This window comes from Neophocaena asiaeorientalis, unplaced genomic scaffold (assembly GCF_003031525.2).
Source record: "Neophocaena asiaeorientalis asiaeorientalis breed wild unplaced genomic scaffold, Neophocaena_asiaeorientalis_V1.1 scaffold147, whole genome shotgun sequence".
Lineage (NCBI taxonomy): Eukaryota > Metazoa > Chordata > Mammalia > Artiodactyla > Phocoenidae > Neophocaena > Neophocaena asiaeorientalis.
The window spans coordinates 3,156,515-3,183,930 of record NW_020173758.1 but is presented as its reverse complement, the minus strand read 5'-3'; the positions used below and the strand labels follow the sequence as shown (position 1 = coordinate 3,183,930).

The window sequence follows — 27,416 nt, the reverse complement described above, 5'->3', positions numbered from 1 at the left end:
AAATCCTATAGGAATCTCTATGTTAAATTGAAAACCTCTCCTTAGGACTAGTTATAAAAGATTAGCACATTAGAATCGTAGCACCTTTAGTTATGGAAAGGCTGCATTAGTTAAATATGGTAAATGTGGTCAACCACGGCAAAAAAGTTACAGAAAATAGCACGTGGTTGGTGTCTATTCAGGCTGTATTCTATTCTGAATCAAGGGATTTCCTATTATTAATTATTATTATTTTTACCATTATTGGAACAATTTGAAATCATCACAGTTTAAATTTAACTGCTTTATTTCTCTTTGGATGAAGAATAATCTAAATGGAAAAAAAATATCTCCTCTGGTCTATGTTTAAAAGAAGATAGCTTAAAAAGTTCTGAGAACAATTTCTTTTGAATAATTTTACAGAACATTTAGGTGGAATGAGATAGTGTTGAGGAAGGTAAGGCCCCATCAAGGAATCAGGATGATGGTTCAGATTTTCATAGAGCTTGCCTTTATCATGAGGGATCTGCTAGACTCAGAGGTCATGTGTTTCACACTAACAAGTCTTGATAATAATCTTCAAGGATATAAGATTAGGGTAGAGGTGTCCTTGACGTGTGGGGAGATTGATATTCTGACAAGATTTATATCAAGTGGACGTACATTCACCAAAGAAAGGACCCTCGGGGCATTTCTTTGGCACCAAGTGTAATCTGTAATACCTCATCTGCCCTAGGAAAAGAATTATTTCATAATAGGACAAGAAAGCACAATCTTTTCTACATTAAAGGGGCTTACATATGTGATAATATTGAGGATTTGTTTTAGACTCTATTTTATGCTTTTTAACAAGACAGCATCACTTATTTTATGATAAAATAGATACAACATATTCATATATTTTCTCCCTCTGTCATATCATTTCATATTACTGTAATCATTAAATACTGTAATTTAGAAAAGCATTAAGGTGCAGAGATGAAGTATATAGTTCTGGTTTAATTGTGTGTATTAATTTGGCATTCATAACATTGTTTCTATTTGCTCAACTTGTTGACATAATTACAGTAAATTGGTAATGGAAATAACAATCTTAGATAGTTCCACATGAATATTTTCTGCTAATATAAATTTTCAGTTGCAGTTTGGCCAAATTGGAACACAGTTTCAGTTTAGTTTTTACCTACTGTAGTGACATCTCTAAAGGACCAGAGAACTCATTTTCCTAGAGTGTTATGCAACCTGGTAGGTAGAGGCCAGTGTTTTAAAACAAGTGTGATTTTTTCATCTAATTACTTGCTAGGGCAGAGATCAGTATGACCTTGGAATGCTGTAGTTTTCCAAGCCTTCACTGGCTAGGTAAATCTGCTTTATTCTGCAGGAGAGCTGGCGGAGGGGGGTGGGGGGTGCGGCGGGGGCGGAGGGTGGTATTTTTGCAGCCTTTGAAAAGAGACCTAGCAATTCCAGGTTCCAGGCAGACACAGAACATTTGGAATTCAGTGGTGTCTATCACCAGCAGTATATGTCAGTAAAAGTGAAGATCAAAGGTTCTAGAAGAGAAGGACAAAGTGAAGAGGAAATAATTGTAGGATAATGAATGGTATGAGGGCATATTCATGTTAACGTGAAACCACTTAGCATTTTTCCATGACACCCAGGTATCTTTCTAAATGAACTTTGTAAAGTACAATTGAATAACCTTGAGATTTAAAGCTCCATAATGTGATTTTGAATACTGAGGGAGTTTGTTTAAGCACTGTGATATTTCCTGTGCTTTTCATTTCTATTTTTGCCTCTTTCATGCAAAATAAACTTTATTTTCTGTGCAGAGAAATCAATATTTTTACCATTTTGTTTTTCAGCTATTCCAGTAAACTGCAATCAACATTAGTTACAATCTTTAAAGAGATGTAGTAAGAATTTGAACACAGTAAAACAGAGATACAGATTTGAACTTTGGCAAAGTACCTTTGCTATTGACAAAAGCATTTGTCAGAGACTAGGCTGTATCTATATTGTGCTAAAAACCTGATGAAGAGGAAAAAAAGCATCAATAGGTTTCACCTTCTGTCTATATGAACTAAACAAATGGTTTAACTAATAGCTATTGTTTTAAGTGAATGGTTTGGTTTACCATTGTGAATTTTATTCTGTTTAGAAATGTATTTCAATTAATATTTGTATATCTAATACATACATATTTGGGAAAGGTATTGTGCTATTGTGTTCTTTTTAATAATTAGTGGACTCTGATACATAGAAGACTAGGGTCCAAGAATGAATGAAGACCTTGTTACAGTATATGTGAAACAGTCTCAGAACACACATTTGTTTGTTTATAATATTTGTGTTTATATCCTCACATTTTTCTCTTCTGTGAGCTAACATACTTTCTTATTTGGGTGTTTTCCTATTAGAAACTGCCAAGTTTTGGACCTTATCTTGAGCAGCGCAAGAAAATCATAGCAGAGGAAAAGATTAGACTGAAAGAACAAAATGCAACATTTCCACCACTTGAGAGAAACCATTTTATCCCCAAAAAGCCTATTCCCACTATTAAGGTAAAGATTAAGCTGTATATGTAAATATGTCTATTTTATTGTTTAGGTTGTGTTTATTTCCTGTTTAAATGTACCACTGATTTTTTTTTAATATATTGAGAGTTTTAAAAATTCGGTCTGCAGTGACAGGATAGCCTCTTTTATTTGTATATTTTATACTTTTTAGAACACTGTCAAATATGTGTTTCATGCAAATTTTGGATGTATTAAATAGGCCATAAACTATTACAGTGAATTCTTTGTCTTCTTACACTCATTTAAAAATTACTGTAATCTTAATTAAATCGAAGAGGTATCTTAGTCATACAGTACAACTAAATTATCAATATGCACCATCAATATCAACATGATACCTTACATTTTGGACAAACTTTCTCTGCTTCAGCCTTGGGAAAGCCTGTACAAATTTGGGTTTCAGGAAATTATTTTCTGGATAATATCAAAAATTATCATTAAGATAGAATTATGTGTGCATTATATTTCTTGTTTTTCTTCTTTAACTTCTTATTTTGAAAAAGATGTAGATTCACATACAGGTGAAAGAAATAATACGGAGAGGTCTCAGGTACCCCTGACCCAGTTTCCCCCAATGGTAGCATGTTGTAAAACTGTAATACAGCATCACAACAAGGATAATGACACAGATACAATCTACTGATCTTATTCAGATTTCTCCAGTTGTACTTCTACTCATTTGTGTGTGTGAGCACACACGTGTGTTTAGTTCTGTGTAATTTCACTCCATGGGTAGGTTCCTGTGTCCACCACCACAGTCAAGATATGAGTTCCATCAGCACAAAGATCCCTCAGCTTGCCCTTTTATAGCCACACCTACTTCCCTCCTGCCCACCTCCCTCAAGATGGAATTATTTTAAAGCAATCATAATTAAAAAAAAAAAAAAGGAGTATTACTGGTTCACATTCTCTCTGAAGTCACCATCAGGGAATGTGGTTTTCAGTCACTGAAACTTACTCTTCTCCATTTAGTGACCATCTCCATATCCTGGTTGAAGCATCAGCTGAAAAACTTACTCTTAGGAGCTCTTTGAAATTCCTCTTTAGTAGTCAAACAGGAGTTGGAACCCTTAAAATTCCCCACTATCTATGAGAAAGAAGAAATGTGTCCTATGCTAAAAACAGTGGAATTTAGACGATGTTGAGAGGGCTAAGTTATTCAGAGTTCTGAAAGGAAATATGGAAGTGGCTGAACACAAATTCTACCAGCACTTCAATGCCATAATTCCAAATAAAGTGAACACTTGGGACTTTCAGCAGTATAATAGCCCCAAAGAGTCTCTTGAGCTATTTCCTTTCAATTATTTGTGTGATACTAAAAGGATGGACTGGACACTGATGGTAAAGAAGAAGCCAGATCCTTCTGCTCTTCACATTTCCCCCACCCTTTGGCTATAACTAATATATGATTTGGGGTTAAGTGGGAATTGTCCCTGCTTGCTTTTTCCTACTTAATTAATTTGAAATAAATGTAAGATCTCCATCTTTTCCTTATGTATACAAAATTCAAAAGAAAAATATTATTTATATTTGAAATAAAGGAAGAGCAAGGTGATTATAAAAGCATTGCGGCCTTTTTTAGGCTTCTATTCTGTCAGGGAATATATTGATAGCCTAGAATCAAAACAAAAACAGAACAAACAAAAAACCTGCTGAAGTTGAATTAAAGCTAGCCGATCACTAATCCAAATAAAATATCAAACTCAGCAGAATTAAATAAGCCAAAGAACTGGGAAGTCAGGAAAGTAAGTAAACATTTTTTTAAAGTCTCAAGGAGAGATGAGGAATCTTATTAGAAATCGTACAGGCTTACATTCCTCTCCTAAATTGTTACTTCAGAGATGATCCAAATTGAAGTACCCCTGGTGTTACATTACATAAGCCTCAAGAGACCATTGACACCATCTTCCCATAACTAAGACCATAACAGTGCTGACATATTAAGGGGCTGCCATGGTAGATTTTTCTCAATGTCCAGTGGATTTTCCACTACCTTGTTTTTCTTCCCAGGGAGTCTACACCCATTCTATAATACCCGTTATCATTTCTAGAAATATGGTGTGTCCTGTCAGAAAGCATAATGGTAGCTGATAATGGTGAGGTTTTTCTGCAGAGAGATGGGGAATTTTCACCAGTTATAGGTGCAACTATTTCTGGAAAATGAGGAATTACATTTGCCATGACAATGACTGCTCACTTCATCTTGCTTTCTATAAGGCTTTATATCTCTATAGAGTGGGACAGAGCTTATGTTTTAGAGGAAGAAGGAAGATAGAGAGATCTGTTCCTGTCCCAGAGATATTCGTGGTGGCGTTAGATGACACTTGATCTCTAGAGTCATTATGTTGTTACCAAAAGTGAGCTCTGTGTGTGTCTGATTGTATTTTTAATTAGAACAGTTGTCCTCTAATAAATTCACTTTTACTCATATCCCAGTATGATTTTACAGAGTAGGAGAGAAATTTCATCTCCTGAAAGCACCAATGGAAGTATGTAGCAACCAATAGCTCTAATATGCCAATACTGTTCCAAGTGCTATACATGTCTTATCTCATTTAATCTTCACAGTACCTGGGATAGGTACTATCTTTATATTCATTTTACAGATAAGAAAATTGAGGAATTAAAAAGCATTAAATAATTTGATCAAGTCACATAGTAAACAGTGGTAGAGTGGGGGATGGAGGTGAAATTGAGAATTGTTGGCTTAGGATTGAAAAGATTGGCTCATAATAGGGACCAAAATGTTTGGATCCATTCTAGCAAATATACGAAATATACCTAGAGATTGCTCATGGAAGATGAAGGTGTCAGTATAGAACAAGGAGAATAACGTTTTGTAAGGGAATTGTGACACATGGCTTTTGTCACCGCTGTGCTACTAATCACTTGATTTGGGAAAAATATCTAATGAGAGATCTGTAAGAGGAGACCACTGGACAAAGACGTCTCTTTTCCTTTCTGCTTTTCTTCCTCCTCCTGACCTGTAGTTTCATTTGTTTGTTTTGTTTTGTTTCTGTTAAAAGCACAAAGATTAATCTAAAAGTTACCCATAATCCTACCACCTCAACTTAATCACTATTAAAATTTAGATTTATAAATTGCTAGTTCTTTTTCTAAACCTAAATGTAATACATTAAAATAAACATAGAATACTCAAATTTTCTATATAAAAACCTCATAATTATTTATATATCACTCTAATGGTTTTATAATATTTCATAATATGAACTTATTAACTTCTAAAAATTAACCTATTGTTGAATTTTTAGGCTATTCCCAGAATTTTTTACCAATAATGCTATTATAACTATTGTTGTACAAAAATCTTTGTGTAGATCTCTTATTGTTTCCTCAAGAGAAATTGCAGGTGAAATTGTAGGGCTTTTGATACATAGTGCCAAATTGTCCTCCAGGAAGAATGTGCAAATTTACATTCTGCCAAAAAATGTAAGAGAGGACTCATATTCTTAAACACCCATCAACAACAGATTTATTTTTAATTTTAACTAATATAATAGTCAAAAAAGTATTTTTTGTTTAATTTCCAATGTTTAAATAGTAGTAAGATGGGCATGATTTTTTAATATATTTTTGACCATTTCTTCTTTTGTGAATTTGTTACTTATTTCTTTTGACCAGTTTTCTGTTGTAGTATTTATCTTTGTTTTATAGATTTTTTTTTAATAAACTTTTTATATATTGCCATTTGCCTCATAATTTGTATGACGGTGTTTTTAGATATACATACAGAAGTTTTACTTTTATGAAATCATATCTGGCAAAAGCTAGTTTTGTGATTTCTCCCTTTTTTTATTTGCTTAGGTTAGCTTTTTCTGCCTTAAGATTATATGCATTCACTACATCTGGTTCTTTTGGAATTTACATTTGATTATTTAATTAATCTAAAATTTGTTCTGCTCTAAAGTATCAGATATGGCTATACCTTTAATTTTTTTTCACAAATAAGCAACCATTCCAAGATCTCAATATTTGCATTTTAAAGTGGCTCCTTCCTTCTCTCAAGTTATGATTCAATGACAAAAAATGTATCATAAATTGCATGACTTACTTTACATTTAAATGTTCAGTGTCTCAGAATTCGCTAAAGCTTTTCAAGAGTGAATCAGAAATGGGTTAGACAAAGTTCTAATAAGGATGGCCAATTTCTATAAAAAGTTTCATACCTTAAGTAAATCTTTGTCTAATAAGGAAGAGTTTAACAAAAAACTTTACAAATAAAACCTTCTGACAAAGTCCAAAATTCTTGGCTATAAGCCCCTTATTTGAAACCAAGACCTTAGTACTACTTTTAACATTTCTGTGAAGACAAAAATGTTTCTTCTACTACAGTGCTGATTCTTTACTTTGAAATATGTTCAACACAGTTCCCTTTACTTCTTGATATTAACCAGAGGGAAAAGGTAGCAGAAGGTGGACCTTGAGGAGAAGATTGATCAGTTCAAGCAGCAGCATGTAGCTTCACATGACGGAAGCAGGCGCAGGTTGGGGTACAATAAGAGAAAAGGGTGGAGAGAGAACATGATGATGGTGTCTGGACTCCTCTCTCTGCTTCCTTCTTACTATATCATTTCCCTTTATGATTCATTTAAACTTTTCCTATATATCGACTCAACTATCTTCCATCCTTACCTCTTTTTTTTTTTTAAACATCTTTATTGGAGTATAATTGCTTTACAATGGTGTGTTAGTTTCTGCTTTATAACAAAGTGAATCAGTTATACATATACATATGTCCCCATATCTCCTCCATCTTGTGTCTCCCTCCCTCCCACCCCCCCTATCCCACCCCTCTAGGTGGTCACAAAGCACAGAGCTGATCTCCCTGTGCTATGCGGCTACTTCCCACTAGCTATCTATTTTACATTTGGTAGTGTATATATGTCCATGCCACTCTCTCACTTCGTCCCAGCTTACCCTTCCCCTTCCCCGTGTACTCAAGTCCATTCTCTATGTCTGCGTCTTTATAGCTGTCCTGCCCCTAGGTTCTTTAGAACCTTTTTTTTAGATTCCATATATATGTGTTAGCATACGGTATTTGTTTTTCTCTTTCTGACTTACTTCACTCTGTATGACAGTCTCTAGGTCCATCCACCTCACTACAAATAGCTCAATTTTGTTTCTTTTTTATGGCTGAGTAATATTCCATTGTATATATGTGCCACATCTTCTTTATCCATTCATCTGTCGATGGACACTTAAGTTGCTTCCGTGTCCTGGCTATTGTAAATAGAGCTGCAGTGAACATTGTGGTACATGACTCCTTTTGAATTATGGTTTTCTCAGGGTATAGGCCCAGTAGTGGGACTGCTGGGTCATATGATTGATAGTTCTATTTTTAGTTTTTTAAGGAACCTCCATACTATTCTCCATAGTGGCTGTATCCATTTACATTCCCACCAACAGTGCAAGAGGGTTCCCTTTTCTCCACACCCTCTCCAGTATTTGTTGTTTGTAGATTTTTTGATGATGGCCATTCTGACCGGTGTGAGGTGATATCTCATTGTAGTTTTGATTTGCATTTCTCAAATGATTAGTGATGTTGAGCATCCTTTCATGTGTTTGTTGGCAATCTGTATATCTTCTTTGGAGAAATGTCTATTTAGGTCTTCTGCCCATTTTTGGATTGCATCCCTACCTCTTTTTATGCTTCAAACCTGTGTCACCCATTATCTTCTGGATACCTCCACCTGGATAGTCTAAGCAAGGTGCCTAAAGGTCATCGTACTTCAAACTAAACTGATTATCATTCCTTCTAAGCCTGATCTTCCTCCTGAGTCCTGTGTCTCAATGAACAGCACTCTATCTACCCTCTTACCTAAGCAGAAACCTGAAATTTGGCCTAGATTTCATCCTATGACTCATCTCACTCATGAATGGGATCATAGACATTCACCAATGTCCACCATTTTTATCTGTCATGTCCTCTTCCTCTTCTGCTCTTCCCTACAGCAAAGATCTTAGGGAAGTTCTTTATACATTCTTTCCTGGAATTCTGAAATATTCTACAAACTGGCCTCCCACCTTCTTTTCTCATTCTTATCTAATGTATCCTCCAACTATTATGAAGTATTCTTTGTTAAATGCAAATCTGATTGTTTTATCCTTTGCTTAAAATTCCCACATCTTAAGCATGATCTTAAGGTAAACTCCTTAGCATAAACATCAGACCTTCATATTTTAGCTTATCTTGGCCTAAGCAGGTTCAGTGGAGTGGTGAAAAGTAGAATCCAGGAGGTGGTAAATTGAAGAGTGAATAACGGTTTCACAATTAAGGACAAGGCATATGGAATACTCTTCCCTGAACCTGAGAAAGATCAAAAGGAAAGTGACAAGAAGAAATGTAGTAGAGGGAAATGTTGGTTTGTATATGTTAGGGTACTGTAAGCTTGCATGTGTTTATATGCTAGGAAAGGATAGCTAAAGCTACCAGAAAGGGCATGATTAAAGAAGCTATATCCTTGGCAAATAAGGAAGGAATGGAGTCCAGACAATACATTAAGTCATCTTGGATAAGAGAGTGACATATGATTTTCTACCTACTGCAATGCCATAGGCATTTAATGAAACTGAATTTGGGCTTACCAGTGTCATTTTAGTAAGTAGCCTGTGTTTGAAGAAAGTGACTGCTAGAAAGTCTTAAGAAGCTATTTCCTTCATTGAAAGATGTAGCAAGGTTTATAAGATTTTAGAAGATTATATTTATGGGAAAAGAGTTTCCTGAATTAAGCCTGGAACTACTCTGTCATGCTGCTTGGGTTCAAATTATGCCACTGCCATTTAGCAGCTACATGAACTTGCCTCGGTTAACTAATCTGTAAAGTGGACATAATTAAAGAGTCTGCCTGGGCTTCCCTGGTGGCGCAGTGGTTGAGAGTCCGCCTGCCGATGCAGGGGACACGGGTTCGTGCCCCGGTCTGGGAAGATCCCACATGCTGCGGAGCGGCTGGGCCTGTGAGCCATGGCCGCTGAGCCTGCGTGTCCGGAGCCTGTGCTCTGCAACGGGAGAGGCCACAAGAGTAAGAGGCCCGCGTACCGCAAAAAAAAAAAAAAGAGTCTGCCTCATGGGATTATAAATTAGGTAGTGTGTGAAGTGCTTTTAGCCTGCACCAAACATATCCTAAATACTGTATATGTTACCCACTATTAGTTATGATGTTAGGAATGGACAGCTTGAAATAGATAACAAGTTAGGGTGACCCTCCATTTCCATATGTCCAATAAAGTGAACTCAAGAATGTTAGTAGGAATACATAAAGCTCTGGAAGTCAACCAAGTTGGAAGTTTTGAAGAAGTCCATATATTTTTCAGGAAATTTTTATCATATACCTACCATGAGACAAGCAGTGTGCTAGGAATTGAGCATCTACAGTACAAAAAATAAAACAGCCACAGCCTCTGTCCTCATGAAGCATACAGAATAGAGAAAGAAACAGGTATTAAAACAAAGAATCACACTAATAATATAAAGCTATGTTTATAATACAAACAATAAAGAAAAATACAGGATGTGTGGAGTCTCTTTCATAGCAAGACCTAATTTAGATTGAAGGAGATGAGGAAGGCTTCTCTGAGGAACTGGCGTTTAAGGAGCCCTGTAGACTGGGTAGTGATTAGAAGGGTAAGTGGAAAAAGGGATGTTCCCAGTGATTCATAATGTGGTCCTAGATTTGGTGAGTGGCCATGGTTATGGAAACAGAAGCAGAGGTTAAATTGATGAAGACTTGATAATTCTCCCTCTAAAATTTGATGATTCTCTTTATATACTGAGGTATAAGGGACAGTAAGGAGTTGAAAATAAGGAGACTAAGATGATTAGATTTTTGCTAGTCCCACTAACTGAGATAAAGAAAAATGAAAGATAATGAATCAGGGTTTTATTCTTGGTGTTTTAGGTTTGATGAGTTTTCTAATGTGGGGTGAAAAATTTAGATTTGAGCATATTGAAGTTAGTGAGCTCAAGCTAATTTTGCACCTGTGCTGGATGATATAAAGAAAAAAGAACTGACATGCTGACCGCCTACTGGGTGCCAGATACAAGACAGAAGCTTCACGTATATTTCTTCATTTCTTGCTTAACCTAATACCCTATGAGGGAGTAGGAAGTTCTGGGGAAGCAAATGGGAACAAGTGATCAAAGAAATAAGAGAATAACCAGAAGGAAATGATGACGTGGAGAAAAAAATAGAGGAAGTCTTAAGAATGAGGAAGTGGTCCACAGGTCAGAAAGCACTGCTCATCTTGGCAAGGACATCTGGTATCGTTTCATTTTGCCTTTCACATGTAAACCACTGAGATTCCAATTTCCAGTTGGCAATAATTGTCCTATTCACCCATACATCCATTTTGTCATTCATCCAACAACTATTAACATCCACCCACTATGTTCCAGCACTACTCTAGTCTCTAGCAATTCAGTAGTGAACAAAACAAAAGCCCAGCTCTCGTGGTGTCTACATTATAGAACAGACAATAAACAAATGAACGAGTGGGTACATACTATGTCAGATGGTCACAGTGCTGCGGAGAAGATACAGCAGGATTAGGGGAAAAGTAATTGCTGGAGAGGTTGATCAGGAGATGCCTGCCTGGTTAAATGGCATATGAGTAAACACTTCCAAGAGTGAGAGAGTGATCAATGCAGATAAATATCGGGGTCGGGGGAGAACGTTCCATTCAGAAGGAACAGAAAATGCAAAGACCCCAAAGTAGGAAAGTCCTTGGCAGGAAACTATTGAGGCTTTTTAAAAGGAAGCATGATGTGATCTGACAAAATTTTTCAAAGGCTCATTCTGTCTGCGGTGTTGATACAAGATCCTAGATGGGCAAGGACAGAAGCAGGAAGACTGGTTAGAAGGCTGTTGTAACAATCTAGGTGGGAGATTGGCAGGAAGGAGAATAAAAACTAGATAATGTCAGAAGACCTCAACTCCATTGTTCTAAATGAAATGATGTGTGTGAAAGTATTGCATGAGGCATAGTTCTATTCAAATGCAAGGAGCCACGGTTGTCGTCATTTTCGTACGAGTCCCTTGCCCCCTTGCCCATTATTTTAGACTCCATCTGGATGATGCGGCCATGTGGTGGTTCAGTCCCCATTGAAATTAACAGGCACATTCCCTTTAAGAGTCATTTTCTCTCTGCATGTGAATCAGACATTTCTTCTTGTGCTTCTTTGTTTTATTGTACCACACTTACCCAGGCATGCTACGTACTTCCCTCTGCTGCTTCATCATTACTTTTATGTTTTCCCTACAGTGTTTCTTCTGTTCTTGACATACCATTTTTCCATCTCCCCTTTTTCCTGAGGGCCTGGGTTATCTGTTTTCGTGCTTAATATTTTCCCTGTCCACCTATCTGTTTATTTTAGCATGTTTCTTCCCTGCTCGCTGCTGGCCTCTTTATAGATTCCTCTGTTCAATAGTTTAAACTCCATGCCATTGCTTTGTTTATCCTCTCAGCTAGCACAGTATATTATTCCCCATCTGCTATATAAAGGGCCCCAGTGTCCCACAAAGTTGACTAAGCCCCTCTTGTCTGAACAAGTTTTTCAGTCATGCATTCAAGTTTCTAATCTACCCCCATCTTCTCTGGTTATGAGTGTGACAATATTATTTCTAAGCAAGCCATGCTCAATAGATCTCATCTTTTGTTCTTTTCTTTCAAATGCCTCAGATAAGACTTAATGGTCTGCTGCTTCAGAAGTAGGCAGTTTCAATATCAGTCAATCAGTAAGTATTTTATTATTTGCTATGTGACCTTAGCAGTGTGCTCAGGACTGGGTCTTCGTCCAGAGACTAACAAGGCATGGTTCAAGGCACCAGGTTTTTCCTGATCTTGGTGGAGATGTAGTGCCAACATACATTTATTATGCACTCGCTGCAATCCAGGAAACTGGGAATACAACATGAATTTTAAAAAGAAAGATATCTATCCTTACGGAGCTCACAGTCTAACAAGGGAGAAAGACACATGTTAAAAATTATTTACAGTTCAATCAAATATGTACAAAATGCTCTGGGAACACAGAGGAGTGAAAGGGATTAGTTCCGCCTCGGGTAATTGTGCAAAGCTTCACAGAGATGGTGATATTTAACGTGGAGTTTAATAAATTAGTGTTAATTAAGCAGAGAATTAATAATAAAAGCTAATATTTATTGAGTACTTATGAGGTTTCAGGCACTGTTCTGCATGCTTGTGAATTAACTCATTTAATCCTCACCATAACCCTATCAGGTATCCATATTTTCCCTATTTTACTAATTAAGTAATTAATAAACAGAGAGGTTAAATAACTTGTCTAAGGTCACACAGCTAGGAAGACATGAAAACCAAGACTTGATTCCAAAATCTGGCTCTAAAACTAAAACTTGGGCCTTAATCACTATCTTCTTCTGTCTCTCATGAAAGAAAAAAAAAAAAAAAAAAGGAAGGTGGCATTTCAAGCATATGAGTATGTTTGCAAAGCATAGGGTTAATACATACTTGGGATAAATGCAGCCATGGGACCTTAAATCCAATACAAAACTCATTCTTTTGTTCAATAGGATTTCCTAGAAAGGACCAAACTGAGAGGCAGTGATGAGGAAAATAATCCAGTTTTCTTGCTCAGTCTTAATATGATGTAAAAGGGCGAGGGGATATACTGATTAAACATTTAAGGATTTCAGCTAGAGCGTCAAGAGTGGTTACTCCCAGTGTTACACTGTGACTAGGGGGTCCTTGAGAACCAAAAGTCTTCACTAGCCAACATGGTATCCAGCTTCCCCTGCGTCCTTGGAAGCTAAAAAATGGTCTCAGAGGCTGTCAGTCCTACCGCAGGGAATAGTCTGGGGCCCTAGCGTCAGCCTGGCGTCCAGTCAATTTCCTCTTTATCAACCCTACATCTGGATTTCCATTTCATAGTGACACATTTACCATACATATTGCGATATTGCGGAGCTGTCGCTTTTGTGAAAGAAAAGGCTCCTGAGGAAGAGGAGGGTGATCAAAATCAGTGCTGAAGGGGAAGGGGAAGAATGAGATAAAGTAAGAAAAAGACAACTGACCTCCAGCAATAGATGTAAAGGTCTCCTTCTAAAAGATGAACCAGGACCTTCTGAAGAAGCTCCTAACACATTCCACAGGTTCACCTGTGCTAGAGAAAAGAAACCAAATAGGAAGCCGTTTTATCTCCTGGCTGAAGAGAACTGAAGTGACAGTGTGCACATTTGGCCCTGCTAAATGAGAAACGTGCTTTGGTCCCAGGCAGCATATAACAGAGATTTGAGAGTCTGCCAAGGCTTATAAAGTTCCCCGAATGCTTCCCACTTCTGTTGATATATTTGAGAATGAATTCTCATTCTCTTTATGAAGCCAGGAATGTATCTCTAACGTCTTTGAATTTCTGGGTAGGAAAATGAATGGTTTAGGGGCACTAGTGATGTTTTCATCTCTTCCTGCTGCTTCTAGGAAGAGATAGACTGCATCTCGTAAGACTGGCAAGACAGTGTTGGCAGGAGACCAGTCAGCCTGATCGAGAGGTTTATTATTTCAATTGAGTTGTGAGGGGAAGGAGAAAAGTACTCATATATAACTGTAAGGCATATTAGATACTATGGAGCATAAAAGGGATGACACAGGAAGAAAAATAGTAGAGGATTTTCCCAGCAATTTTCAGAAGATACCAGCGAAATGGGCGGGAGGCATTAACATTCTCAGTTGTCTATATACAGACAAATAGCAGATGAAAAATTATCAAACTGCACTTTAAAACACATGAACAGAATATGGTGAAAATCAACTCTTAAGTCTTACGGGGATGTTTTGAGGTGTGATTCCTGACTGGAATATGATGATGGAAAGGTATATCTTCTTTGGAATAAATAAGTCTGATGAAAGGGCTGGGGGAGGAACAGTATATGTCAAAAAGATATACACATGCATGGAAATCCACCAACGTGAAAGTGAAGCATGGAGGAAGCAGCTGCAGGAGAGTGAAATGAAAGGAAAACAGAAATGTTTTCGGGGACTACATCAGAGACCCCATAACTAGATGGTTAATACGGACAGGCAAGATAGGGCAGCGATGTAAGCCTTTACAGACTTCAGATGAAAATCCCACTCCACTAAAGGCAAAACATTGGCAAAACTATTGAATTGCCATGTTGGAAATTTAATCTCACAAAGGAGAGAGAAGCAATGAGAGACTTACTGCATTGACTTATTTCTGGTTCCTTATAAAAATCTGTTTGGGGAAAATGGCAGCTAAAAGAATCTTGAAGGAAAGTAACCATCCCATATCATCGTAGAGTTTGTTAGGCCACAGAAAGGAAGTCTAAACTGAAATGTACAAGTATGCCACCTTTAGTAAATCTACTTTCAGGGAGCTCAGAAACAACAATAGAAAACAATCCCGTAGTCAGAGCTCTAACCTGAACATGGATCAAGAAGAATGAGAGGCTGTCAAATTGAAATTTGGTGACATAATCTCTGAGTTTCACGAGGAATAGTAAAAGAGTGAAGCATTTAGATAACTCAGTATTGAATAGTCATATGAGAAAATAGAGATCACATTACCAACGATGATCATAAAAGAGTGGCATCAAGATTTTAAAGTGTTTCAGAAATACCAAAGCCTCAAATTATCTGAATTTGAAGAAAATATTAGGAAAAATGGAAATGTATTTTGTCTATTAAAAGTAAAAAAAAAAAAAAAAAGAGAATACACCCACTACTTAGAGCAGATGGTATACTGTTAACTTACAATTAGAACTGTTCAGCTCCTGTTATCTTTGTAGCATCCCCATAAAGAATGCTTTTAGAACTGAAAAGGATAAGGAAAACATATTCGAGAGGTGAAGCCCAAGATAGGTAAGGATAAAGTAGAAACACATCACATTTAGCCTCATTAACTGTATTTAAATCCAAAGTGTCTGGCAAGAACTTGCTACTTTAAAGCCCGAGCCAGCCCACATAAAAAGAATACAGTGATCAGGGCCACAGATCTCTACTGAACCAACCTTGACTGCACCCAAACCTCACCCATCTGTCTCTCAGTAACAAGCTCCCTTCCACTGCACCCTCTCTCACCCACGTCAGTTCCCAGGTCCTCACTAGCTTCTACCCCATCTCTTGGTTTGCTTGTTTCTCTTACCTTCTCCACTAATTTACTTACTACTTTATTTCCTGAATCATGCTTTGTCTCTGCCCTCCCAACTCAGCTTATTCACGCTGAGTCCTGTTATCAGAGTTCTACTGAATTTACACTCAAGACTTCCCTATCTAATTGTACAGTCACCATCCCTGTCTCCTAGCTCAGAGGACATTATATAGGATATCAAAGATAAATTGTATGCTGTATTTTTGAAACTATTTTAGTATGATATCACTGTATCACACTGCCAAAAATTAAATGGTGCTCTAGGTTCTTTAGAAAAGGAAAAGGTTGATGTGGCAAGGGGAGTGAAGAAAAGATAGAAGTAGACCAGAAAGCTTCATTAAGGATCATTAAACTTTTGACTTGAGAGTATTAGTAAAGGAAGAAATTATCAAGTGTCAGCATAAATTCTGTGAGAACAAACCAAATTATCTCATTTCCTATTTTGATAGGTTTATTAGGCAAGCAGTGAACTTGATATAACAGATAAGAACCTGTGACATTGGTAATGGTACAGATAAGAAAATGGTAAAGTAATTAAACAGCTACGTCCAAATAATTTTGATCTGTTTTGGATAGACATCATAGTGATTGCCCACAGCACACTGTCCTTGGTCCTAGCCTTTGAATGACACTTTTTTACAGGTATCGTAAATAGTATGCTAATCAGATGCGTAGAAGACTTAAATCTAAGGACAGTTAACACGCCAGATATCAGTCACAACCTGAAAATACTTCAATCACCTGTAAAAAAAAATAGGCCAAAACTAAGAAATTCATACTAAGCCTAATACATTAAGCATGATGCAGCAGGGATGGGATGGGGGCCCTGTAGTTCCTCACTTTTGATCCCAAACTTTATATCAAACAGAAATATTGACTGATCTAGTTTTTAAAAATACTTTTGATTATCCCAGACAAATAACTAATTGACAAAGATGTGATTCTAGAATTCTGTACTACTTCCCAACGTTAATTTTGGGAAAACATATTTAAGTCACATGTATCACCTACACTTTAAAGAATTTGGCATCACTTTTCCCACATACACATTCATACATAAACTTTTCCACTAATCAGGGATGGCTATAGCAGATCGTGTGACCTTTGTATATCCACACCCTGCTTGGAGTAATGAATGTAGGTACCCTAATCTCCACAGGTATGTGTCCAACAGGGACTAGACTAGCCATATGTGCTTTACTGATTATATGCAACTTTCAGCAAACTCCAAATTCCAGAACGTGTACTCAAGGGTATTTATAAGCTGGCAATACTACCTGGAAGCTTTGAGTTTTAAACAAATGTCCACGTTTTCTGCCACATAGAATGATAATTCATTTTATTTGATTACTCTTTACAAAATAACTTAAAATTGTTGCCATTCTTTTATCCTCTTCCAGATTAAATATATATATACATAATTTTCTTCAGAACTATGATGAGTGAGGGGTGATTTTTAACACCATGTGTAAATAATTTTTAGAGGCTCCAAGGACTTTGTTTTATTTAGTTTCATATTAAACAATGATGTTTTAATAAATGACAACAGCAAATCTCCAATATAGAGCAAAAGGCGTATTTGATATACACAGAATGTGAATTTGCTTCCTCCAATAAAATATCTTAGAAATATGCAGTTTCTTTGGAATAAGCCTTATAAGCTGGATGACCATCTAGGGAGTTTCCTGTTTAATCATCTTTTGAATATTTACTGATGATTTCAGTCAAGCCATGATCTAATTCAATGAAACAACTGTTCTGGCTAATTTGTTTACTACATTGAAAAAATTATTTTCTATCACGTATAGTCTTTTACAGCCATAGAGTGACTTCATGCATTTACTGTCTTAAAATATTAGAAAATATTAAACATATCCAGATACGTTGACTATGATTATTTTGTATTTAAAGAGGTACTCAAATCTTTTTGTGAATCTCATATTAATAAAAGTATTCGGTAAATCACAAAGTAGCTGTTAGCTCATACAACTGTGTGCCTAATATTTTTCTGAATATTTAGTATATAGAAAAACTAAAGATACATTTATTTTAACAAATATTTGAGTACCCATTATGTTTCAGTGATCTGAGGAGCAAGATACACAACATGAGATACAAAGATGAATAAAGCCTCCTAAGAGGCTGCAAATAAGGAGCTGAACGTAGACAATATCTACAACATGAAGTAAAATTTGCTAAATGGAGAAATAACCGATGAGCCAGTAAAGCAGAATGCTTATGGTCACAGAATTTGAAGTTAGGCAGCACTGGTCTGAATCCCTGCTTCATCATTTATTTAATTTTATACCTTAAATGTCAATAATCTCATCCTCTATAAAATGTGTGAGATTTAAATGAGAAAATGCTTAAAAATTATGGCACTGGCCTGACACATAGTAAGAACTCAAAGTAATCTGTAACCATTAGTTCCACATAATAGATAAAACACTCTAGGCCATTGCATTGGTAGGAGGGGGAGAGAGAGAGGATGAAGAGGGGAAAAGGGCAGGAGGAAAAGAGGTAGGAGACAAAGGAAGAAGAGAATGAAGAAGCGGGGGATCACATCTTCAATTTGGTTAGGAAAGGAGAAGGAAGAATTAAGGAGGTTTTCAGGAAGTAGTGGCATGTGAGATGCCTTTGAAGGATGGACAGGATTTTTCAAAGTGAAGATGGGAAGGAAGGGTATTCTGGACAGAGGACTCAAGATAAAATTAGGTGCCAGAGGAGTTGACTGACAAGTGTGTTCAGTGTAGGGCATGTGTCCAGTGTAGCTAAAGCACATGGTGTTCGGAAGTGAGAAATAAGACCAAAAAAGACTAGTTGGTAGAAAGCCTTAAATGCTAGACTTAAATGTGAAACTGTATTTAATTCAACAGATTTTTGAGTAAGGTAGTGAGAAAATTTAAGCTGTGCTCTACAGCATAGATGAAGGTGACAACACTGCGTAAGGTAGAAAGGAAAGGGAGAATAAGAGGATGAGACATGTAGGCTCTTATAACTACATTAGAAGTAATGGGAAATTAATTAGTAATGGTTAAAGATTATAGTAGACTTGGAAAGAGGATTCAGAAGATATTGCAGATCCAGAGCTCAGAAGACTTGGCAACTGATGAGATTTTGGAGTAGGGAGAAGTCAGAGTGAAATACAGCTCTGAAATTTCAAGCCTCAGTGACTGAAGAACTCCTAACAGTGTTAGTAAGACTAGGGAAATCAGAAGGAAGATCCAGTTTTGTGATGCTGATGAAAAATTCAGTGAGTGGTGAATTTGACAAACCTAATCCTAATGACAGTGCTTATCATGCAGCTGATAAAAGTAGATCTTAAGTTTGTGAGAGAAATTCAGAATGGAGATATTGATTTGGACATCAGGTGCCCCCCCTCTACAAACAGACTGTGGTATCACTGAAATTATACCTTCAACACACTGAAAAGAAAATAGTAACGACAGTAAGTTTTTGATCACCTTATTTTTTGAGAGACACACCAATGGTATATAATTATGTAAGCTTTGTTTCAGTTTAAAAGCTCAAAGTCATGAGCATATTGTCATTTAGAGCTGAAATCGGGAAAAAATAGAGTGAAAAAGGGTAACCAAGGTCATAAAAAGAAGAACAGAAAATAAGATACCATAGAGAATATAGGAAGGTGGCTTTAAATGTGAGTCAAACCACCTTGAAGACGGACCTTGAATTCAAACAAAAGATTGTCTTGTTAAAAGTTAAAAACAGAAGCAGAAAATCTTGACAGCATACTAATTTTACAAACATTGTTACATTCTTCTGTTTTGTTTTATGAAACAAAGTGTTTCTTATTGTTGATGAAACATCTTCTGTGCTTCACATATTAAGCACACATCCAATTAATATGAAGAACAAAGCAATGTGTAACAGCATGAAAAATCTTCAGTGGTGAATGAAGAAAATCCTAGTTCTTTAATAGTAAAAGAGCATCTTATTTAGCTATTAAATTAACCTAATTAATTAACATAAATTAGAATTTTTAAAGAATGAAATATACTCTTCAAGACATGACAGGTGGGTATGCTATCAAAGCATTCTTCTAAATGAAATCTAGACTCCAAATGCAGTGCTATAAATGCATAGTGTCCACATTTTTATTCCCCTCATTCCTAGCAATCTAAAGTTTTCTAGTATCAGTGCATTACCCTTTGTCACTTTTCATTACTTTTGGATCATTCAAAGTCCAAAATTGAGAAAAAGTAAGCCACAACCACTGAAAAGGGTGTCATTTCTTCTGTCCACAGAAACACTGATTTAGATCATTTGTAGAAAACCTGATGAATGCAATTAGTTATGTCTTGTGTTTCTACGCTAGATATATACAGAAAGCCCATCTTTCAGGAGACAGAAATATGTAAGCTATAATTATAAAAAGTATATCTGTGAGAACTACAGTATCCAAAACCTTCTAAGTTATATAATGCAGCATTTTATAAAAACAGGGAAATTTGGACAGATATTAATCATCACATGGTAATGTTTTACAATGAACACTGTAAGTGATTCAGTGCCTGTCTTTCAGGATGTGATTGGAAAAGCACTGCAGCACCTTGGAACATTTGGTGAACTGAGCACCTTAGAGCAAGTTGTGGCTGTGATTGATGAAGAAATGTGTATCAGCTGTGGCAAATGCTACATGACCTGTAATGACTCTGGCTACCAGGTAAGAATCCTGCTGCAATTAGGATGCTGTGAGGCATGTTTCTTCTTGGCTTTTGTAGCAGAAAGCATCTTCCGTCACAAAGTGTGGGATTCAGACCAGACGTGCCAAACATTGCTACTCAGCAGTGACATAGCTCTCTGTCCCCTCACCCTCATAACATAGTGATTTTTTTTTAAAGGGAAGCCATAACTCATACTAACGATGCCACCATTCAGTGCACAGTACTGTTTTAGTATCATTTCATCACTCATAAAATTGGAAGGAAGAATTCAAACAAAAAAAGAAATTCACACAATTATGCCCATGAGGAAGCATTATGCTCTCATGCAGAGGGAAAAGAGCTACAATTTATTGCCATGACCCTGAAAGGACTTGCTTCCTTCTACCAAAAGAGAATGCTCTTCCATTCAGTATTGATTGAGCTTCAGTTAGAAAGAAAAAGCATTTTCCCACCAACTAGATGGGCTGGTTGGGACCAGAAATTCCTCTATAGCTGGAAGAGTCAACAAGTTGTATTCCTACCACATGAAATGATCCAGAGATTCTTCCCAGTTCCTCAGCCTTCAGCTGAGAGTCTACCATGGAACAATAAAGAAAAAATGGGCATTCAACTGTCTTCAGGCTAAAAACTACAGAATAATATTATTTTCATTAAATATTTCAAGCTATAAAGAAGTATAGTAAAGTAAAATAAGATCCCTTTAAGATGATTAATGAATTTTCAAAATAGATAAACTGGCCATTGTTAAAAATTGCAGTTCATTTACCTTATTCAGCTTGGAGAAAGTTCCTATTTGCTTGTGGTATGATATTACATATTCTTCTGATCACCTAATACAGGTACGACAGACATAATTTTAATTTTTAAAAAATCTCTTTTTCCTTAATTTAACACTACTTCTATACCAAGTTTTCACCCTTGTATCACTTTTTTTTCTATCTGAGAAGTGTCTCTAACAGTTACTTTGAAAATGCTAATCATGTCACATTCATTTTCATTTCTTCTTTTCTCTAATTAACCAATCAGAGATAAGTAAGGAAGTTCCGTCACTAAAATCACAGCATCAGGGTTCTAACATCTTAAATCTTAGAGGTTATTACTCCCACCTTGGAATTCTAGCCTTGGTACAATTTTAGCAAAAATAATCTTATTAATGAGGGGGAAAAAATCACAATTATACATTTAAAAAGATTTTAAATGTCCTTTGACTCTTATGTCTCTAAAGGATAAAAAATAGAAAATCAAAATCTTCAACTGAAAAGTTTTACATGTTTGCAAATTTTCAAAGTATAAGATTTTTTTTTTTTTTTTTTTTTTGCGGTACGCGGGCCTCTCACTGTTGTGGCCTCTCCCGTTGCGGAGCACAGGCTCCGGACGCGCAGGCTCAGCGGCCATGGCTCACGGGCCCAGCCGCTCCGCGGCATGTGGGATCCTCCCGGACCGGGGCACGAACCCGTGTCCCCTGCATCAGCAGGCGGAGTCTCAACCACTGCGCCACCAGGGAAGCCCAAAGTTTAAGATTTCTAAAACATAAGTATTATTTTATTTTCATCAATTGTTTCTTGGATTTCTATTTATAAAAGGGTACATAATGAAGAAAAATAGCTTTTACTCATTTAAACAGCCATCTGAGATGTTGTTTTACAAAACATAGCAACAATTTGTTTAGACAAATTTTCTAATAGTTTGTCATAACTACAGTTCTTGTTCAGATATATGGTTGTTTCCTTAAAGATCAGAAATTTTTAAAAAATATTAAGCAGCCTGACATAATTTACTCTGAGACCATTTTCATTTTTATGTGCATAAAAGAGAAAAAAATTATAGTTACAAGTAGCCTCATTTGGGGGAGGAAAATTTTAAACATAAAAAATATTTTGAATTGGATTATATAGCATGTTGTATATGACACAGGAAAAAAAAACACAACAGAATTCAGTAATTATTTCAAAATGTAAAATTTGCAGACCTGGCCTCAAGGAGTATCTGGAGTGAGGCGGGGGCTTAATGACCCTCATAATTTTGCTGAGCCCCCTAGCTCGTTCCTCCAAATTAGTGCACCATCTGAGTAAAAACATCAAATTGTTCTGCAAGATTCCAGACAAGTCCTCAAGTCCCCTCTGCCCCCACGTATCTACCCTGAAGTCTCCCCTAGATGGAAATTCTTGCATGTTGTTTCCAAATAACAAATGTTATAACATTTGGAAACAAATGTTTCTCTCTTTAACAAATAATCATCATGACTTTAAATAAAAATCTCAATTGTAAATCTCACACTAGGTATTTTCATTGCACATTATAGATTGCTTCATGTTAAAAGAAAGGAAGGAAGGAAAGAAGGGAGGGGGGGAAATGGAATAAATTATTGAATTTCTCAAAATCCTGAGCAGTTTTAGAGCTTGAAGACTTATCCTGGTTCTCCCAGCTGAGGAGTGTCAGGCCAGGACCAGGAAGCCAGGTGTCCAGGCTCCCATCTTTCAGTGATTTTTCCCCTTGGTGGTCGGGTAATGCCTAGAATCAGCTTGGAAATCCTCAAACCTGAAAGCTGGCACTTAAGCTAATTTTTTTTCCTATTGCCTTCTTCTAAACACTACACACATAATTTGAAATCCAAACAAGTGCATTCATTGCCGCATCTGACAGTGACGTTTCTCCACTGCCGAGAACCATGAGTGCGTGAAGGACAAGGTGTGGAAGCACCCTGCCCCCCTCAGGTAGCTGACACCTGCCCAGTCATGGTCAGACTGACAAGACCTATGTTCTTCTCAGAACACAGGACACTAGAGAGTTACTATGTTATGAAATATTTTCCTCACACAAAGAGAGAAAAATACCTCTAAGGAATTTTAAACATTGTGTTTCTAATTTTAAAGACATTTCTTTTTTGTCCTTTTTTTTTTTTTTTTTTCCCTTCTCCCTGGCAGTTCAACTGTTGCTATAGCTGCACCACAGTGCTGGGCGTAGTTGTCTCCAAGTGCAGCTCTCCTGCAGTGGAAAAAAACGTTGATGCTAAAATGGGGGCATTCTTGACCTTTGTGGGCAGTGACAGCAAGACTCTTTATTTCTGTTCGCAGGCTATCCAGTTTGATCCTGAAACCCACCTGCCCACCATTACTGACACTTGTACAGGCTGTACCCTGTGTCTCTCCGTCTGCCCTATTATCGACTGCATCAGAATGGTTTCCAGGACAACACCTTATGAACCAAAGAGAGGCTTGCCCTTGGCTGTGAATCCCGTGTCTTAAGGTGATTTGTGAAACAGTTGCTGTGGACCTTGAGGTCACCTACTTATGCTGATCTTTTTAATTGTGATCATTATGCTCAGCTCTTTCTAAATTCAAACAAACATATAATTTCTAAATAAAAAAAGATAATTTCTAAATTTTAAAAATGTCTACTGCCAGTGACCATTCAGTTAATGGTCATAAAATAGAATAATTCTTTTCTGAGGAGAGTTGTTAAATATAACTGTGTAGCAGTTAATTGGATGTTCGCCATCAGTTGTCCATTATGAAAAAGATTAGCAGTTTTGTGGCAATTAATACTACAGTTTCCAAATTGCCCTATGCTGGGCTCTGTCTTTGATTTCTAATTGTAAAAGAAATAAGTATTTTAGAACAAAGTACAATTTAACTTATGAGCAAATGTTTCCAAGGCAACATTTTATAATTAAAAATTACATTTAATTTTAACTCTGTTTCTAAGCAAAGGTAATTAGCTCCATAAAGCTCAAATGAAGTCACATAATAATTTTCTGTGGCAGGAAAAGAGAGCCAACAAGGATTTGGGAAACTTTTTTCAGGCCCCTTCGCTGAAATAACTTCTTTTTGGTGCTGGATACTGAAGGCGAGAGTGTTTAGTAACCATTCATATCACGCTGTGCTATTCATCACTCACTCCTCAGATGGGTGTCCAAACGCCACCAATGAATCAACATGACATTCTTCTTTAAATATTTAAACTATGTTCCTAACAAAGTAAGATGCGTTAGGACGGAGCTCTGGTTAAAGCCACTCTTTTGCTGTGCACAGATCTGTTCTATCTGCTTCTAATAGTAACCTTCATGATTACAGCAATTAATGTTTGAACACAACCCAGATTACACAGCAGTGGGTCATGTGCTTCATCATTCAAGAATGAAAAATATAGTATTGGAAATATATATTAAATGTGTGATACCACTTTACCAACTCTTTATTTTAGTGTTTATGTTGAATTTTGAAAGTAATTAAATAAAAAAGAAATATTTTCTGTTATTGCCAAATAATATTTTCGTATTTCTCTATTTTCATAATCAGCAAATAGCATCCTATAAATTAGTTTACCTCTTCTTTGTGACATATTTTAATATGAATCCATAAGTAGTGAATCTTTATGTAATCATCTGTGGCATATTTCTATGATAAATGCAAGATCAAGAAAAATTAAATGTTTCATTATGCACTTGTAGAAATGCACATTTACCACAAAATCTGTATGATTGAATAATACCAAATAAAATTTTATAAAGCATTATTAAATAACACGGTCTTTTGCTATCTCTTGGTAGAGCAGTTTGGTGTTAATTCTACAGTAAATTCCATTCACAGTCAGTCATATATATCAAGCTAGTTCAAATCTAATGAAGGTGTCCTTAAGATTTCTTCCCACTCTTGACTCTGATAACCCCTTCTATACAGATGGTGCTAACATCTATACCTCCAAGTTGGACTTCTGTCCATGTATCTGACCACTTGCTGTATTTAAGCATTTCAAACTCAATTTCAAAAGTCAAAATAGTTCCTTCTCCTGCTTTTTGTCTTCCCTGCTTTCATGCAGTCCCTTACCATGTCCAACAATTTTACTACTAAAACATTCCCCAAGCCTTTCCCCATTGTGGTTCTTTCCTCCATTGTGTATTATGCAGCTCTTGTAATACCTCCTAACAGGCCATCCAACATCCCCTTCCACTTCTTCAGTGCTATTCTATTGATAGATTACTTGCCAAGATGAATGTCCCATCATATTTCTCCACCACCATAAAAACCTCCAGATCCTTTCACGTGTTAACAAATTAAATGCAGTTTCAATAAAATGGAATTGAATACTCTCCTACTAAGAGCCTCCACTACTATTCCAAACATATGTCCTTTACATACTCTGGGCTTTGACCAAAGTTGGAAGATAATTGCAGTCTTTGGAGTTTGATACCTGGCTCTCACTTAATTGCTTGTTACCTCAGACAACCAAACTTCCTAATCTATAAAACTGGTGTTAAAATAGTTTCTAATTCCTAAGGTTATTGTGAGGATAAAACAAAATAATACAGGTTAATTAAATAACTCTTATTGAATAAGTATTCACTTTTTTTTTCTCATTTAAAAACATCCTATAGTGAAACAATTTAGAAAACAAAGATATGTTTTGGATACAAATCATCTTCTGTCTCTTCTATTATGTTTGTCATTTTATTTATTTATTTGCGGTACACGGGCCTCCCACCGCCGCGGCCCCTCCCGCCACGGAGCACAGGCTCCAGACGCACAGGCCCAGCGGCCATGGCCCACGGGCCCAGCCGCTCCGCGGCACGTGGGATCCTCCCAGACCGGGGCACGAACCCGTGCCCCCTGCATCGGCAGGCGGACCCCCAACCACTGCACCACCAGGGAAGCCCCTATGTTTGTTATTTTAAAATTAAAATGTTTATACTGGAACAAGTTGTAAATCTTACTGGTTCCCTTGTTAACCGTGAGTTCATTAAAATCTTTAATGTGTTCACTTAAAAATATGTTTACACTGGGCTTCCCTGGTGGTGCAGTGGTTGAAAATCTGCCTGCCAATGCAGGGGACACGGGTTCGAGCCCTGGTCTGGGAGGATCCCACATGCTGCGGAGCAACTAGGCCCATGAGCCACAACTACTGAGCCTGCGCATCTGGAGCCTGTGCTCCGCAACAAGAGAGGCCGCGATAGTGACAGGTCCGCACACTGCGATGAAGAGTGGCCCCCGCTTGCCACAACTAGAGAAAGCCCTCGCACAGAAACGAAGACCCAACACAGCAAAAAAAAAAAAAAAAAATTAATTAAAAATCCCCCACCCCCCAACATCTTCTTAAAAAAAAAAACAAAAACCCAACACAAAAAAAAAAAAAAAAAATAATTAATTAATAAACTCCTACCCCCCAACATCTTCTTAAAAAAAAAATCATAAAAAAAATATGTTTACACTAGAGCTCATATAATCAGGTTATACTTTATAATAAACACATAATTTCAATAATATAAAAACATTCAGTTACTAAGATCTTATCTAATATTGTCTGAAGAGACCATCAGCAGTCTATCTTGTACTACTCATGTGAGACCCTTGTCATTACAATAAAATAACTTAAAAATTCTTGTTGACTGTATATTAAGAAAAAAATTTACCTGTAAATATTGTTTATATAAGACACACAATTTTTAATGCAGAACAAATTCTTCTACCATTGTTTTAAAACTCTATCAACCAAAATGACAGCAACAAACCAAAACTAAAATGTAAATAAAACATCTCATTTAAGCACACAGTAATTTGATCAGAATAGAGGTTATTAGCCCTATTTCACAGATGGAAAACCAAGGCTCAAAGAGTTTATGCAATTTGTCCAAGACCATACACTGAAGAGGGCAAAGTCCGTATTTAAACCCAATACTCCACTCCCCCACTACACAGACCACAGTGCATGTTCCCCATCTTCACTTGCACCTCCCAAACCTTCCTACAAATGTGAAAAAAGTTATTCATCTTACACACAGGTTATTAGAATCTGGATCTGCTGCTTGCCAAGCACACGAACTTGGATATGTTAACTAGACCACTGAACCTCAATTTATTCATCTGTAAAATTTCATCAGAAGATGATAGCTTTGCATTTAATACATTAGATATAATTATAATTTCTGTTGCTATTATTTATGAACATAGAAATTTCAAAAACACTTTAAAGAGATAAAAGGCTACTATCAAAATTCTACATTTGCTAGACTCAAAATCA

The 27,416-nt window shown here is 36.6% G+C and overlaps 1 protein-coding gene across 1 annotated transcript in view; it reads left to right on the top strand.

Annotated features, from left to right (window-relative positions):
- DPYD (dihydropyrimidine dehydrogenase) overlaps positions 1-24,925 on the top strand; it is a 793,614-nt gene extending 768,689 nt beyond the window's left edge. The window contains exons 21-23 of the mRNA XM_024751225.1: positions 2,397-2,540; positions 20,261-20,401; positions 23,477-24,925. Of these exons, the coding sequence (XP_024606993.1) occupies positions 2,397-2,540; positions 20,261-20,401; positions 23,477-23,647 (456 nt within the window). The 3' untranslated portion in view covers positions 23,648-24,925. The remainder of the gene's footprint in view (positions 1-2,396; positions 2,541-20,260; positions 20,402-23,476) is intronic.
- Positions 24,926-27,416: the final 2,491 nt, after the last annotated feature.